General features: G+C 46.6%; 1 protein-coding gene across 2 annotated transcripts in view; it reads right to left on the bottom strand.

Moving 5' to 3' along the window:
• ITPR1 (inositol 1,4,5-trisphosphate receptor type 1) overlaps positions 1-16,424 on the bottom strand; it is a 327,875-nt gene that overhangs the window by 11,484 nt on the left and 299,967 nt on the right. For both annotated transcript variants that reach the window (XM_042930020.1, XM_042930021.1), the window contains one exon: positions 14,733-14,893. In XM_042930020.1, coding sequence (XP_042785954.1) covers positions 14,733-14,893 — 161 coding nt within the window. The remainder of the gene's footprint in view (positions 1-14,732; positions 14,894-16,424) is intronic.

Here is a 16,424-nt window from a genome sequence, read left to right as displayed (position 1 = left end):
TGGCAGAGAGTAGGGCCAAAGTCAGAACTGACCAGCAGTGATGATGATTGGTTGGAAGTCTCTTGGGCGAAGGCATGGACCTGAAGGGTCAGTGCTTGGCCGAACTAAATGCAAACATGAGGGCATTCTCAACAAAGTGGAGCTGGCCCAGGGAGGAAACCAGTTTGGATGGAAGTGGGGGCAGCTCAGACTGCAGAATACGTGATCGAGGTGTAGGACAGACCAATGCACGTAACAGGAGTAACTCGGGGCACGGAAAGAGGGCCTGGGTCAGGGGGCGGCCAAGGGAAGGAGAAGCAAAGAGGTGACCTGGAGCCCCTGTGAGCCCGCCTGCCCAGATGCGGGGAGAGGGACACGCACACACTACTTTAGCAGGTGGCAGAACTCACCTGTAGCTACTTCACTACTGACCTGCAAATTAATGTTCAACTGTGTAAACTGGTTAGAGTGTGCATCACAAGTCTGACTTGCAAATTTTTCCTATGTTCATTTGCTTAGCAAGCCCCCCACAGAATAGACAACACACATTTCCAACACACATTAATGAAGTCTTCCAAAGAATACAGAAAATCGATGCAAGAGTCTGCACACAGATTAAAGTTTAAGCAACAGTTTCTTGCTGTATTCCAACAGCAAGTGACCAAATGACTACAGATTAAAAGAAATTTTCCATTGTAGGTTCCCACCGTCTTTGGCAGATTTGATTCCTGGACTCCCACAGAAGGATTTCAGAGAAGTCTTTGAACAAATTGCAAGAGGCACAAACTTCACCTAACAACTGTTTACTGAACATGTGTCACTTCTGTGCCTGGCATAGGGCTGAGTGCTGAGGGTCTGAAGCAAGACAGGTCCCTGCCCCCAAGGTGCTGTAGTGCACAGCCTGCAGTCACGGGGCAGGTCTTAGGGCATGGTTCTTCACTTGTGAGGGACTCCAGAGCTGTGAGTGCCTAATGAGAACCTGCTGATCAAGTGAACGGGGCTGACCAGTATCAGGATGGCTGCTACTGGCATCTGTGCAACTTGTCTCCATGGTGAAGAAGATGATGGACTCAGATCCTCTTTGTTTTTGCTCTATTTGTGCTTCTGTACATGAGATACCGGTAACCCTGGAGCATGAAGGCCTTTCCCAAGGAGTACATAAAGCCACAGACAGAAAAGAATGCATCTTTCTTAGAATGTCCGTATCATTCAATGATGAATTATGGAAAAGACTTTTATATTGAACTCAAAATTTGCCCTGTGACATAACATGAAATTAAATCAAAATTTCAAAATAAAATCTAAGATTTTAAAGAAGTGTCATATTTGCTGCCTAAGGCCACTTTGGGCCATGTGCCCTGATCCCAGGGATAAACCTTCATTCTGCATCTCAGGAGAATCCTTCATTGTAGAGCTAGGACAAGGGTTTCCTGGTCTAGATAGTGACTGGTTACCTACCACCTTACAGGCTCTCCCTCGATGCCTTCCTCCAACTCTACTATCTAACAATGAAGTCTAACGTGGGGGAATCCCACTAAAATCCTAAACCAGAGGAAACAAGGTCGACTGCAGAAATTCAGGTACTCCGGATGGCATGTATTATTAGCTTTTCTGCACTGACGTACGTAAATCCCCAATTCTGAGGTTCTAGGTATTGCCAGGAATTTAATTAAAACATTACCCTGAGCTGTTAAGTCAAATCTCAAATTACCAAGGAGTACCTAGTGGCTAAAATTAGCAATTCTAGCCAAACTATTCTCTCAACTTCCATTTGCTTGGGTGCCCTGCACAGGAGGATATGCTGGGACGCAGGGTGAGGTTGCTCTCGGACACGCTCCCCCTCTGTAGACGATCTGAATCTCTGATGGAAAATGTTGAGGCTACCCCAATAACTAGTGGAGGGGCCAAGAGCACACCTGAATCCAGTTACTTTGTATTGAGCTCACACCTTCATACAAAATGCCACGCTTGCTTGCATGCTACAGGACTTCAGTGAAGCCTGTCACGCAGGGCTCTCCAGCTAGTCAGAGTCTGAAGGTCTCAAAATGTTTGCAGAATGCTACCTTTATCTGTAGTAAAGATCAGAAATATGTCTCAGTGTCCTGGCTTCTGCGTTTTTAAAGAAAATCATCTTCAACTGCAGCATTTTGTTTATACATGAATTCAGTGTGTGTGTGTGTGTGTGTGTGTGTGTGTGTGTGTGTGTGTGTGCGCGCGCGCGCGCGTGTGTGCGTGCGCGCACATGCACACGCAGGAAGGTGGGGCTGGGGGAGGCTGTTGGTTCACTGAGCGTCTGTCAGCAGCATCTGTCACTCTGGGTCTGAAACATCCCTCCGTGCTTCCCTCGCTTTCCTTGCTGCTGGCATCTCACATACCAATGTCATTAGGCACTGTCTGCCCCGGTCCTTCTACAATCCAGCCCGTGCAGTTCCCGTCACAGCAAGTGCTTCCTCTGTCAGAGCAGACAAACTGACTGAAGCCACAGCCGGAAGCACGCTGACCACAAGTGCTAAAGTTCTGGTTAGTTCTTTTCTAGGTAAAGTTGGAAAAGTCCCTGCAAAGGCAAACATTGAAGTTTTAGACACGGGGGCGGTACTGACCTCTTGAAATGTCCTTGACTGGAAAGAGGGAGGGTGTGTGTGAGTGAGAGACACAGAGACAGAGAGGAGGAGGAGAGGAAGTTGGATTGTATGATGCAAATGCTAATCATTCTGAGAAGAGTTTTTTTTTTTTCCTTCTTCCCAGGTTCAACTGAAGAGGCTGTTCTAAGAAAGACTACTGAGGTAATCAGTCACCTTCCTCAGAGAAAGTCTGCTCAGGTAGTCTTGTTTAGTTTACCACGTAAACAATGGAACATTTACTGTTGAATCCTTTATTCTTTTATAGCCTGACGGGAGACTTGACATTTTTTGGTGGGGGCATGATGGAGAAAGAGACCTGGGGCTTCTCTTTCCTTCATAGTCCCCTCTGAGGAGATCAAAGAAGGTAAACACTGTCCTTTCGATCAGACGGCAAGTGTGTTTCTACTTAGCTTACCAAGCAGGAGGACACACCAGGGTTTCCCAGAATGCCTAGGGACACCGGGGATGAGAGCGCAGAGGAGGCAGGGGAGGACTGAAGATCATCCTTTAACTTTCCAAAAGCAGGAATATAGGACACTTAATAAACCTTAAATCACTTGCCCCTTTTGTAGGGAGGGGTGATTATTTTTTACTGAACAGGACTAAAATAATCTGTAGAGCTCACTTTTTTAAAATCACAGCAAAAAATAGAACCCCAAATCTGTTGCTTTCGGTGAACAACGGTGATAATGATCTCTATGCTCAATGACTCTAAAAGCTATTTATAGCAATGATTATACATTCAGAAAAAACTAAACTAAAAAATGGATCCCAGGTATGGACATGGTAAAAAGATCACGGGGTTGGGGAGAGGGAGGGATGAATAAACAGGGGGAGCACAGAGGGTTTTTAGAGCAGTGAAGCTATTCTGTTTGCTGCTGTAATGGTGGATACATGGCATTATACATGTGTCAAAACCTATAGAAAGTACAACACCAAGGGTGAATCCTAATGTAAATTCTGGTCTGTAGCTAATAATAATGTGTCATCTTGGTTCATCAATGGAAACAAACATACCACAGTAATGCAACATGTTAATAACAGGGGAAACTGGGTGGGAGTGAGGCAGGGAGGGGGGAGTGTACAGGAACTCTGTGTTTTCTGCTCTGTTTGTATGTAAACCTAAAAGTGCTATAAAAAATAAAGTCTATTAAAAACAATAGATCCCACACCTGGAATTTGTTGGCCAGTCCCAAATTCAAGGATCCACACTTCCCTCTGTTCCCAAAGTACAGTGAACTCAAACCACTTACAGTATCCCTGCATTTCACAGGTGTGTTTCTACAACAGCCTGTGACATGAGTTTGTCATCAGGAAGAGTCATAGCCTGAATCAAGAGCTCAGGACTTGAAGTCACAGTGCCGCAGTGTGTTATAGACAGTGCACCAGTGAATGGGTTGGTTAACCAACCTGGGTCTCCGTTTCTGTGTTTTGAGAAAGAGATCATGGGCTACCCCCACATGGTTACCGTGTAAGGATCAAATGGGTGTGACAAAGTGTCCCATAAGCTGGAAAGCATTATGCAAAAGTATTCTAAATCGGTGTCATCAGCCTAAGGTCTCAAAGCTAGTGTGGAGTCAACCCTGCAATCCACATTTTGACTCCAGGTGTAGTGACTCCCTGTCAGGTTCCTTCCTTTCTACGGCATTCCATTTTAGAGATACAGAATTTCTCTTTTGGCAACACAGCCATGTGAAGGTTACCCACATGACTCCCAACTTTAGGTGTCAGAGTGGTTCTGTTCTTGAGCTCTGAATGACATTACCAAAGCAGGCCACATTATATAATCTTCAGCTGGGCTGGAGTGACCACTTACCCTTCCCAGACTCGGTTAATAGTTGTTCTTGGATGATACAGTGTAACAAAGACAGGTCCTCGCCAGCATAGAGAACCACACCCATTTCTGATGAAATCCCTAAGAAAAGCCAGCTGCAGAATCACTGGTTTAAGTCATTGTAGACCCTCAGGTGAAGCGATTTCTGGGCCCCCAATGAGACTCTGAGAAAGCAATGCTTGCCACTCCAAGTGAGGAAGCCAGGGGCCACACAGAAGAGAAAGGTGGGGCTGGCAGACGGTGTCAGACAAGGCACGGCTGACCCACTGGAGGTTCCTAATAGAGAACACTTAGGGTAACCTGCCCCCGGTCAAGCTGGTTCATGACCCTTTGCCCCGGCAGCTTCCCCAGCATTTTCAGTTAGCTATGAAATCTAGCAGAATATTCCCAGAGGTTATGCATGGGATTTTAGCGATTTTTATTGTTTTTTTCCTGTATTCTTTTCTGGATTCCATGACTTTCTCCATAAGTCTACTTAAACAGCTTTCCAAATTTCTTTGCTGTTGTTTCAGGAAAAAATACTTGGGATTTTTGAATATACATACACATACATATACACTCATAAACCTCACTATTGTAAGGTTGTTGTATTTAAGCTGCTTTGTATACAACAATGTTCCATTGAACAGTGTTAGTCATCCTATAGGTCTACATGTTGTCAAACTCTTGCCTGAAATGGTTTTCCTTAAGGTCAGCCCTGCCTAGATAGACTCCAAGAAAAGAGAAAAATGTCATCTCCCTCACCATTGATACGACTCCAGTGAGAGCTGAGGGGCAAGTCACTGGCACTGTTACTGACATGGGAGTGGCTTGGAGGAAATGTGCCACAGAGCTCCAGCTCTTAAGAGTGAAAGAGATCACCAGCTGTGTGCAGGCTCTCTAAATTCCTCAGTCCTTTCCAAATCCCTCATTTTACTGACCTGACCCAGGCACCCTGACCCCAAAGATTTACCGGCTTGTTCACACAGGCGTCCTCTCTCCCTCCTGACACCCTCATCCCTGCTCTAGACAGAGACCCTCTTTAGTAGTTCACGGACTCCTACCACTGCTTTGCAAGTTGCTTCGCTGAATTACAATGCTTAAGACGGCCTAAGAGACCCTGATTCAACTTTCTCACTTTATATGGGGGTCACACCAAGGCCCTGAGAAGAAGGGGGTGTGTGAAAGGAGAAACAGAGCCTTGTCCACTTGTGTAATGTGCACATACATAGGACCGTACCTAAATACTAGTAACTCCTCATTCTCACATTGCTTAGTGACTTGTTAGCCGGCTTCATTATAAAGGGATATCTTAAAGAATCCTAAACGTATGTACAGTTGACGCTTGAACATCCCAGGGATTTAAGGGTGCTGACGCCCACAGGTGAAAATCTGCATATGATTTCTGACTCACCCAAAACTTAACAATTAGCCTACTGTTGCCCAGAAGCCTTACCAATAAACAGTCTATATTATTTTCTGTGTTATATGCATTACATACTGTAATTTTGTGGTCAGGTAAGCTGTATCAGGTACAGTCAGTCTTTAGATTCAGGGGAAAACTACACTCTAAGTGCAGTGAGGGCGTCTGAGACTGCAGGGGGCAAGGAAGGCAGCTCAGTGGGCGCTGTACTGGGGGAAAGAGCAGGAGGCAGCTCCAGTATGTGGAGGGGAGGAAAATACGTTTTTGCACTTCTCATGTCTGCTGAGTTGGGGGAAATATGTGAGCAAATATGTATATACAAATACAAGCGTGTACAGACACATCAATTCCTACATACATCCCTGGACTAGCTCACAATGGGGAAACTGTCACCAGTGGTGGAGGCAGTCCTCAGCTGAATGATCCAACAGTTGCTACATACCTCTCTCAGATTCTGCACAGGCTCTAAGTGAGCATAGATAATCCTTTCCGATTATGGCTCTGTTCCACTCATTCTTACCAATGGTGCCTTGCACACCCTCTATGAAGGTCAGAGTGTGGAAAATTCAGAGAGAGCTGGGAGGTCAGTGCAGACCAAGGGTCCCAATGCCAAGTGCTTCGTAAGAAGAAGCAAGCACCCGTGAAGTGCACAGCAGGGCAAGGGGTGACTTGTTAGCCTCTAGACTAGAGGGCAGAGCGTGTGATAAGCCTGGGCGGGGAATCATAGCTCAGCAACTGCTCTGTGCAGCCGCCACGGACAGAAACCCAAGCTCAAGTGCAGAGGGTGGGGCGCGAGCATGTCTGGCTGGTTGGGAGGCGAGTCCGGTGCTGCTGACACGCTGTTTCCAGCCACCGAACGGCAAATGCCAAATCCCTCTCCACTTCTCCCTTGCTCTAATATTCTCGAGCTCTGCCATGGTGTCAGCTAACTTCAGAAAGCATTCTGGGAATTGTACTGGAGCACAGCACGGGCTGTATCCACACCCACGGCAAAGGGCTTTCGGAGCCTGAGGGACATTTAATCAAGGCTTGTGGCCCCCCAGGTTAGACAGGGAAGCTGATGATGCAGCACTACCAGCACTGAAATGTCTGTCCCTGGAACTGATGAAGGCACTCTCTTCCTCTCAGCAACCTCACCGGAATCCCAGAATAAAAGTCGGAATCCGGGGCGCCTGGGTGGCTCAGTCGGTTAAGTGTCCAACTTCGGCTCAGGTCATGATCTCGCGGTCCGTGAGTTCGAGCCCCGCGTCGGGCTCTGTGCTAACCACTCAGAGCCTGGAGCCTGTTTCCGATTCTGTGTCTAGTCTCTCTCTGACCCTCCCCCGTTCAGGCTCTGTCTCTGTCTCAAAAATAAATAAACGTTAAAAAAAAAAAAATTAAAAAAAAAAAAAGTCGGAATCCACTACTGCACATCTGCACGAAAGCACAGGGTTTCCATGTCACTCAATCACCAGCCAGGACATGCCCGCCTGGCACGTGATGAGGCAGGTGGTTGTGGGGAGGTGGGTGCACAGCCTGCTGACCTCTTCTGGCACTGTACTCTCAGTCCTGGCTACTAGGGACTCCCCATTTCTCATTGCCTTGAGCTGAGACCCTTCGGGTTGACGTTTACGTTCACTTTTCTGCTCACAAGACCACTACCAGCATTCCCTCCCTACAGACGGACTCGCTCTTATCTGATTATGAAACACAAGTAATTCCTGGTTTCCATTTCTGTCCCGAGTTATTTCCTTTCGTCCCTTCATGGAGCTCCTCGGGCAGAAAGCTGCTGCCCTCACTTCGCCAAGTGCCCGCCTGCAGATTTTCTAGCACCAAGGCTCTCTCTTGGGTCAAGAAAGGTGCAAGACTTGGGTCATTTCCCCTCTTAAAAGAAGTCGGTGACATGTAGGTAATTCAGTTCCTATTCTGATCTTTTGCCCTTGTTAACACACTGCTTTCTGACGTGCTTGCTTCCTGTGTCTTCTTGGCTAATACAGATCAACATGATCTGCTAAGGCCAGATGCCCTATGGCTTTGAATCTTCTTACAGTATTTCCTCATCGATGTTTAGTAGTGCTTTATTTGCTGAGAGAATTTCTTTGCTTGGAAAATTTAACTGGAGGTATTTTCTAGCAAAAACATCTCCCTCTTACATGTTTTTTTAAGAGTATATTTCTTTATTTTGAGAGAGAAGGACAGACAGAGCATGTGATCGTGGGAACGAGTGGGGAAGGGGCAGAGGGAAAGAATCCCAAGCAGGCTCTGTGCGGTCAGCGTGTTGTTCCACACGGATCTTGATCTCATGAATCATGACATATGACCTGAGACTAAATCAAGGGTCGGATGCTTAACTGACTGAGCCACCTCTTACATAGTTTTTTGATGCAAATTGAAAAGGGCTTTCAGCAAAGCATTTTCCAGGAATGGAGGCTCCTGGACTCTCTCCTCCTATGTGAAAGAAGGCACTATTTTCTAACAGCATTTCACCAGCTGCCATGACACTACTTTTGATTTAGAAGATTGTTTCTTTGCTTTTATATCCCCATACAACTAGTTTCTGAAGAGGTCAAGTGAATTAATACAAGCTGGAACAAATTGAGAAATCTCTAGTGGAATAGTATGTGAGAGCATGTGTGGGGAAGGGAGGGAGGAAGACAGAGAGAGAGGAAGAGGGAGGGAGGGACGGAGAGCGTGGTCTGTTCTCACTATGAGAAAAAGTCAGCACCAGGCTTAAAGGATGATGGATCAGACATTCTAATTATCAGGGAGTTCTAACCATTCAGATGAGTCACTTGGGTGTGGAAGCCCGTCTGTCTATGGTTCTGGTGAATTTTCCCTCCCCTTTACCTTAGACACCTCTCCCCCCTCAAATAATGGCCACGAAAGGAATGAGCATTCCCTGTTCCAGGCTCAGGTGAGGGTAAGGAGGTTGATCAGATTTTACCGAGTTAGAATTAACACGTAATTTCAGATACACCCTTCGCAAGAGTTGGCTCTGCCTTTCCTGAACTCCCGTCATTCCTATAACCCCCTGTAGTATTCGACTCAAGGGGGTTCCCTAACTAGCTGTGCTGGCGGCAGCTCAGGGAATTAACACTCATCTACTGCACAGAGCTTCTATCTCGTTGATTTATGCGTTAGCCACTCAGCATCACCCAGGGGGTCAGTCTTCCTCACCCTTCTCCCTACCCCCATTGGGGCCTTTGCTGGGCCTTGCCTCTTTTGAAGGTGGCTAATTCAGCACCACCCGGATGGAAGGAGGCCCTTGGGGGATGAGCCAGTCCAAGGCAGGAAAACCAGATTCAGCCTGACCAACAGCTGCAGGTTCTTGACACTGAGGGCTGCGTGTCAACGCAGACGGAAACCACACTGTATATGCACAGGTCAGGACAGCCCCAGGGTGGGTTCTGTCAGCACCAGCCCTTCCTAGCAGGGTGACCCTGCAGAAGCTTCTCAACCTTTCTGGGCCCCAGTTTCCCATCTGTAAATGGTAATGGTGCTATCTACAATGCTGTTATGGGGAGTAATTGGGATCATGTGTGCAAAGCATTTATTTCAGTACGTAATGATTAAACATGGCCTGTTATCAGAGTTATTATCCAGTCTGTCTTGTTACGGCAGAGCACAGCAGAGTCCACTCCTCTGGAAGCAGCCTTTCTTAGGACACTCAGGCTGTGGTAGGAGAGGGTTCTCCCCAGCTGGCCCGGTGGTCAGTTAACATGCCATATGGGAGAAGAGAAGGGTCAGGAGCAGCTCCAGGTAGCAGGGGATGTTGAAATCAGACCCACAGCATTCTCTCTTATCACCCTGCAATTCACTCAAAAACACAACTCTGAAAGTAGAACTTATTTTTGAAGGTAGAATTCCAAGTACAGAGGGGAAATCTAGATTTCATTAATAAAATCTGTACTTGTATAGTTTAAGTTATAGTTTGGTCTTTACCAATCTTCCTTCTTAATATTCCTGGAGTTTCTAACTTTCAGGAATAACTTATTCTGCTTAACAAAGTAAGCACTGGCTTTTCTCCTGAGGTTGACTGTCACAGAAAATTGGGCTGCTGAATCTTTGCTGGGAATCATCTATGTGATCTTTTATGTACGACATGCCCAATGTGCAGTATTTAAATTCCTTCAGGCAAAGATACAACTAATTTATCACTTATCCAGGTTAAATATATCTGATTGTGTCATTATCTATGGACTAACAAATTCTCATTTCAGTCAGCAGTGGATACAAATCAAAGAATGTTGAATTACTGAAAAAGAGCGTGTGCTACAGGAGCGCCTGAGTGGCTCGGTGGGTTAAGCGTCTGACTTTGGCTGAGGTCATGATCCCATAGGTTCATGAGCTTGAGCCCTACGTCGGACTCTGTGCTGACAGCTCAGAGCCTGGAGCCTGCTTTGGAGACTGTGTCTCCCTCTTTCTCTGCCCTTCCCTGGCTAGTGCTCTCTCTCTCTCAAAAATAACTAAACCTTAAAAAAAAAAAAATTTAAAAAGTGTGCGACATAAATTACTGTGAAAATTTGAATGCAGTTCAGGGCTAATAAAACTGCTTATCATAAAAGGCTATCACTAAAACTCCACATGGTGGCACAAAAATCAAGTTCCTATGGGGAGAGGAAGGAAACTCAGGGTTTCTTCTCTTGCTTTGAACTGCCAGGGCTGAGTGAGGTCATTCCGTAGTCACATTTCTCTGAAAGTACAGCTCTGTCTGGGGCCTGAGTCAACGAATCTGAGATTGCATCTCCAGAAGGAGTGACACTGGGCGATCCGTAAAGAGTCACAGGGGAGGCCTCACTTCCCCTCTGAGGCGCTGGTTACAGCCCACCTCCCATCACGTGTGTGGAGTCGAGGGACGAATCCACCAGGGAGCCAAGTCCAGTCGTGACAGAACCCAACATACCGAACTCAGGGGCCACTCCCCAAGTTACCTGAACCCCTGGTCCTGGGCTGTGAATGTGAGTGGAGGACACCTCTAGACACACAGATTGTGTGTTTAGTTACAAGTATGGAGGCCAGTTCGATGGAGAACGAATGCTACTGTCAACTTTGTCCTATCTCAACATTTAACAGCACTTAAGATGTTAAATTTAAGAGCCATGAAGAAGCCGGAATTTTCCATGGGAGGAACTTCTTGGAGTCAGGATGCCCATTCTGACTTTTCTAAGCAACAGTGTGCCAACAGCCAAGACATCTTACACAGTTGTGGAAGTGTAGGACGCGATGCTTGCGTCAGCTCTCTGTCAGCACTGCACTCTGTTTCCCTGCTGACTGCTCTGTCCGTCCATCTGGCCCTTCTGTCATCCACCCCCGGGTTCCCCACATTCATCTCATTCCCACCACCCAGTGGACCTGTGAGGTGGTGTTAACCCCACTTACAGACAGTAATTCAGCTGGTCAGGGAAGTCCCCTGACTTCCTGGAGCGACATGGCTAGGAAGGAGCAGAGTCAAAACTCACATCTTGGATTCTCTGCCTCCAAATCCAATGCTTAGGGAGGAAGGACTTCATGGGAGGCGTCAGCCTGGCCTTGGCTCTGCCAGGGATAGCCTCATCTCTACTGAAAGGAGAGAGGGCAAGGAGAGAGAAGAGAATATACAATCTTCTCTTCTGTTTAGATGAGAGTTAATTTGTGGGTGAACATGTGGGTGCTGAGTACTCTACCATGATCTTCACACGCTCCTTCTTCCCCTCCCGAGATGGCAAGAAACACACTGTTTCCTTGTTTTTTGAGATGAAAACCTATTCGCCCTCCCTGACACCCCTGTTGGCAGGGAGCTGTTTTCAGGGCAGCTGTGAAGCTCCTCCCCCTCTGCACTGACCACCTGGGGCCTCTTCTGCTCCAGGCTTTTGGGTTGTCTATAGGCAGCTGGTACTTCACAGTTCTTAATGAGTCTCTGGGATCTTAATTCATGAGCTGAGGGAGAGCTAAAGACCCCCGGCCTCCAGCCAGTAGGCAAGAGGTGGTTTTCCTGAGAAACCCAAGTTCCAGAAGAGCCGGTCTCACTGAGATCTTTTGGGACATGAGGTAAGTGAAAGAGTACGTGAGCGGCCAGCTGACTCTTTCTTCCATCTCTGACATGGTTAGCTGCCCTTCTCTCTCCTTGATCCCAGAGTAATAGAGGTGGCTTCTCAGAGAGATCACCTGGCTTTTCCTCCCCGGGTGGAGGGCAGGATGCCTGCCTCCTCAGGGGGAATGTTCAGAGGACCTCCTCTCCTGGCTGTGGCTGCCCCGCAGGGTATGACTGAATGGGTCCACCATGTGGGCATGCCCCTCGCAGCTCTGAGTTCCCACGGACTTCCAGCCGAACACCCCCAGTACCCAACCTCCCATGGCCAGTGTTCTCCGGGGAGTCCCTAGCAGGGATGCGTGCAACCTTAACACTAGGCACCATTGAAAATGGTGTTGGCAAAAGGCACTGCCTTTCAGCCAGGGGATCTAACGCTTTCCTGAGCCCTCGCTAAGGGCACGAAACGTCTGGTTCCTCAGCAACTCTGACATTTCAGAGTTAACAATCTTTTGATGCTACATATTTTTAGGTCTTTTGACAAGAAGTTCTTGTACAATTTAAGAATGATGTGGATGAGGAAAGCACACTGAATGCTGGATTTTTTTCAAAGCATGGCCAAGCAGTGGGCCCTGAGCAGGCTGGGTGGTGACTTCCTGCACTTAATCCTCACTAGGTGACGGCTCACAAGGCCCCTTTACGTGATTGAGACAGAAACCTAAAAGCGCAACAGAATCTTCTCTGACTGTAAAGTAAGGGGATTAACAGAAAACTTTAAAACTGGACCCTGAAGACTTAAAGATAGGACACAAACACTTCTGAGAGAAGCACACAAAGTGAGGGAGAAAAAGAATGCGGGAAAGGGTAAAAACTAGAGGTCCTCTCCTCTCTGCATTACAGGACTTAATGCAAATGAAGCGACTTATGTGTGTGTGCAGACCAGTCTCTGTCAGCATCATGCTGACAGAATGTCTTCGTTTGGCAACATCAACAACTGCAGGAAAAGAAAGGCACTGAGAACTTTTTCAGTTGATGTGTCCTGACCCTGGAGACCTAACGGGAAATCTGCACTGGCGACCATCAGAATTCCTAATCTTAAAAACCAGCCCCGTCCCAGGCCAGCCCAGTGCTGCCGGCTCCCTCCTCGTCTACTGTCTAGCGTGGCTGTGGTCCTGTCCCCGATCCCTCGTTCCCTCCTTCTGGGCAAGCTACCTAACCCTGAGCGTGGCTTTCATCTGTAAGAGAGAACATCTATTGACCGCATTCTGGAACTCGCATCTTTTTCTCATTCTCTATGTTTTTTTTTCCCCCTCCCCCACCTCTGCTAATTGGTGACTCTCTCTCTTTCAAAACCCCTTAAAAGTCATCTCCTCTATCAAGCCTCATCGATTTCTCTTGGAGAGAACCTCCAAGTTCTCTCGGATTGGTTCCCCACCTAAGGTAATTTTAATTACAAACACAGTAAAATATGTGAAAGAGCTTTACAAGACAGAAAATGCTAAATGCTTACAGAGTATGAGGAATACCTGTCCTTAGCACCCACATCACCAGTTTAGATCATTTCTCAAATCAGCATCTGTTTTGTCTCTTCAGTTAGGTTCTCACTACTCCAAGCATGACCCGCCAACCAGCAGCGTGGGCACCCCCCGGTAGCTTGCTGGAGCTGCCCCACCTCAAGTCCTGACAGTGCCTGCTGAATCACAATCAAAACTCCAAGCCTGTCTCAGATGATTTGTATGTACACTGAGTTTCAGAAGCATGGCATTAGACTTTAAGGACCGCAAAGGTACAGACAGCACAGTATCCCCAGAAAGCCTTCCAGAACCCAGAGTCCTTTGAGCTGGTGTCAAATGGGGGTTTTCAAGACTATTACCATGTGACTGCTGACCTGCCGGCAAGAAAAGAACGAACCTGGCTGCATCTACTGCATACAATGATATTTATATGAACACACATCACCTGAGATTTCTTTAGATAAAAAGCTTTAAAATCACATCTGCATAAAAAACACAGAAGGGTTCATTTAGGGTAACTCATTATCGGGCTGAATGCTTAAGTCCTTGGCAACTGGAAGGAGAGTCAACGAACTGTGTAGTCTTTCTTACGAGCTAACGGCTCCCTCTCCCCCAAGTGAGCTAGTGCAAATCACAAAGGCTCCCCAGACTTCACAGATCATGCCTCCTCACTTTACCGAGTCCCCTGAACGTTTTAACGAAGTTCAGAAACCACACGTATGAAAGGACAGCTGGCCTGGGACTCTTATGGCACACGTTTCGTGCCTCCACAAAGCCCGGACTGAGAAGAGTGCTCTGGAAACTGCAGCAGCTCCCCCTCCTCCCAGGACATGGCGGTCACGCTCCCCAACAGCAACAAGATTAATTTGGGATTCCAGTTCCTCTGTCATATGATCCCTTTATGACGATTAGCGAAGCATCTCCCAGAAAGGGTAGGCCGAGGCCACACAAACAAACCAAGCTGAATTACATAGACTGATCATTTTTAAAAGCTATCTCTTAGGGACAGGTCTTATTTAAGGAGAAAACAGAAAAGCAGCCATAATGAAGAAAAGAGGCTGAGTACACAGAGATGGGAAATCAGGCTACAGAGTTAGATCTAGGTGAAAACTCCAGTCCCAGTTAGGTGGCTGCGCATGAACCTTTTAGAGCCTCACCGTTTCCTCCTTTAAAGTGTAGATGATACCACCTGCCCGGTGCTTCTGAAGTTCACTTGAGAGGACGCACAAAGTTCTAGAGTTTAATACCTGAACTATGATAAGGGCCCATTAAGCGTGAGATGTTATTTTCCTGCCGTGTGACCTGCCCGCTGGCTCCCAGCACCAGGCCGTGAGCCGTGAGGACAGACCTGCTGTCTGGCCCCAGCGCGAGCTGCCTCCAGGAGCTTCCTGCTCACCTTGATCATTTCTGCCACATAACTCTCGGGCCCGGTGTACTCTGTAGAGTCCTTCACTTTCACCAGCACAATGAAGCACAGATAGTGCCACATGTTGTGTTCTTCCTTGATGTGCTCTTCAAAGGTGACAGTCTTGTTGTCAAACTTGTCTCTTTCCAAGCCTAAGGAGAGACAGAAAGCCCCCGGCCCCAAGTGAGCAGCCATGGTCTAGAAAAATCTGTGAGAGAACTGTCCAGAGAGGAGGCTGTGGTTCCAGCTCCCATCTTGGTGAAGAGTTGGATTCTGTTGGCCTTCTACATGCATTCCCTTTTACATCACAGCAGGAAGACACAGGATGTGAGAGAGATGGGCTTCAGTCTGAGTCCCACCTCTGCCCCTTACCAGTCACTGTTTAGTCTCCACATGCCTCAGCTGCTCCATCAGGGAACGGGGGACTGCCGTCTGCGTTCTAGGAGTGCTCAGGCTTAAATGAGCACAGGTGTGACCTGCTCATGCATAGCAGGCAACCGGTGAATGTGAGGTCCCTTCTCCCAGGGAGATGCCAAAATGTACACATGTTAAAAGGATTTTGAAGAGACAGAATGAGGACAAAAAGAACTTTAGGCACATTTTGAACTCTAGCTGGTAAGTTTGTTTTGCAGAGGTCTGGGTGAGCAATTGTGAGACTAGTTTCTGTATATTCTTGGATCGATCAAAGAACTATGTGGTATATCATGGGAGCCAGATTTCTCACTGTCAAAGAAGAGAGCACAAATATGGAAAGGGAGAAAGATAAACACCGTAATGTTGAATTGGAATTAGAGCTATGGGTATGAACTCATCCTTTTTCATATGTATATAAAATAGATACAGAAGTGTGTCGATACATATGTATGTGTATACAAATACCCAGGTGTATGCATATACATGTGTACTCCTCATCTGCACCCTAATAACCCTTCTGGGGTCTGGCAGTGGCACTCCAGCAGGAATGAGCACACCTAGATCCTAGATCTTCTAGATTTTAGCTTCCAAATACCATTCTCTGCTAAAAAGAACCAGGACTTTTTGGAGAAATGGGTGATACTACGGCTGGGTCAGGGAAGTACAAGTTAAGCTTGAAATGAACAGCTCATGGAACTAAAAATGTAAGGAAAGTACATAAAAAATTATGGTGCCATGGTAAAACAGAAACCACACTGAAGGGCCTCTCGCTGGACAAATATGGGGAAATCTGATTATTAAAGCAAATAATGATATTGAAGGATTATAATCCATTGGAATAAATATAGGAATCCATGTTGTTACAAATCCAAAAGTACTTACACATATATAGTATACATACATAATGAGAAGAGAGAGTTTTTATTTAAAAGAACAAGCCAGTTAACAAAGGCAAAAATAGTAAAATGAGAAAATCATCATTGGAGAGCCATCCTAATAAAAGACTCGGGCAGAAATCATTAGTGGACATTAAAGCTACTGGATTAATGTTTAATTTGAGGGATAGTGGGGTATTTACATGATCTCAAAGTATCTCCCCATAAAATGTTTCTTAATTACAAAGAGATAAAAACCTAACTTACTGGAGAAACCTGACAATTATCACCTTAACCTAGTGATCAGAGTTCATGTCACTGGTTATGAGTGGGCATCTCATGCCTCCTGAAATGATGCAATGAGGAGAAAAAAAACAGATTTCTTTGATGTTCC

This window comes from Panthera leo, chromosome A2 (assembly GCF_018350215.1).
Source record: "Panthera leo isolate Ple1 chromosome A2, P.leo_Ple1_pat1.1, whole genome shotgun sequence".
In the NCBI taxonomy this organism is placed as follows: Eukaryota; Metazoa; Chordata; class Mammalia; order Carnivora; family Felidae; genus Panthera; species Panthera leo.
This window is presented reverse-complemented; position numbering and strand designations above follow the sequence as displayed.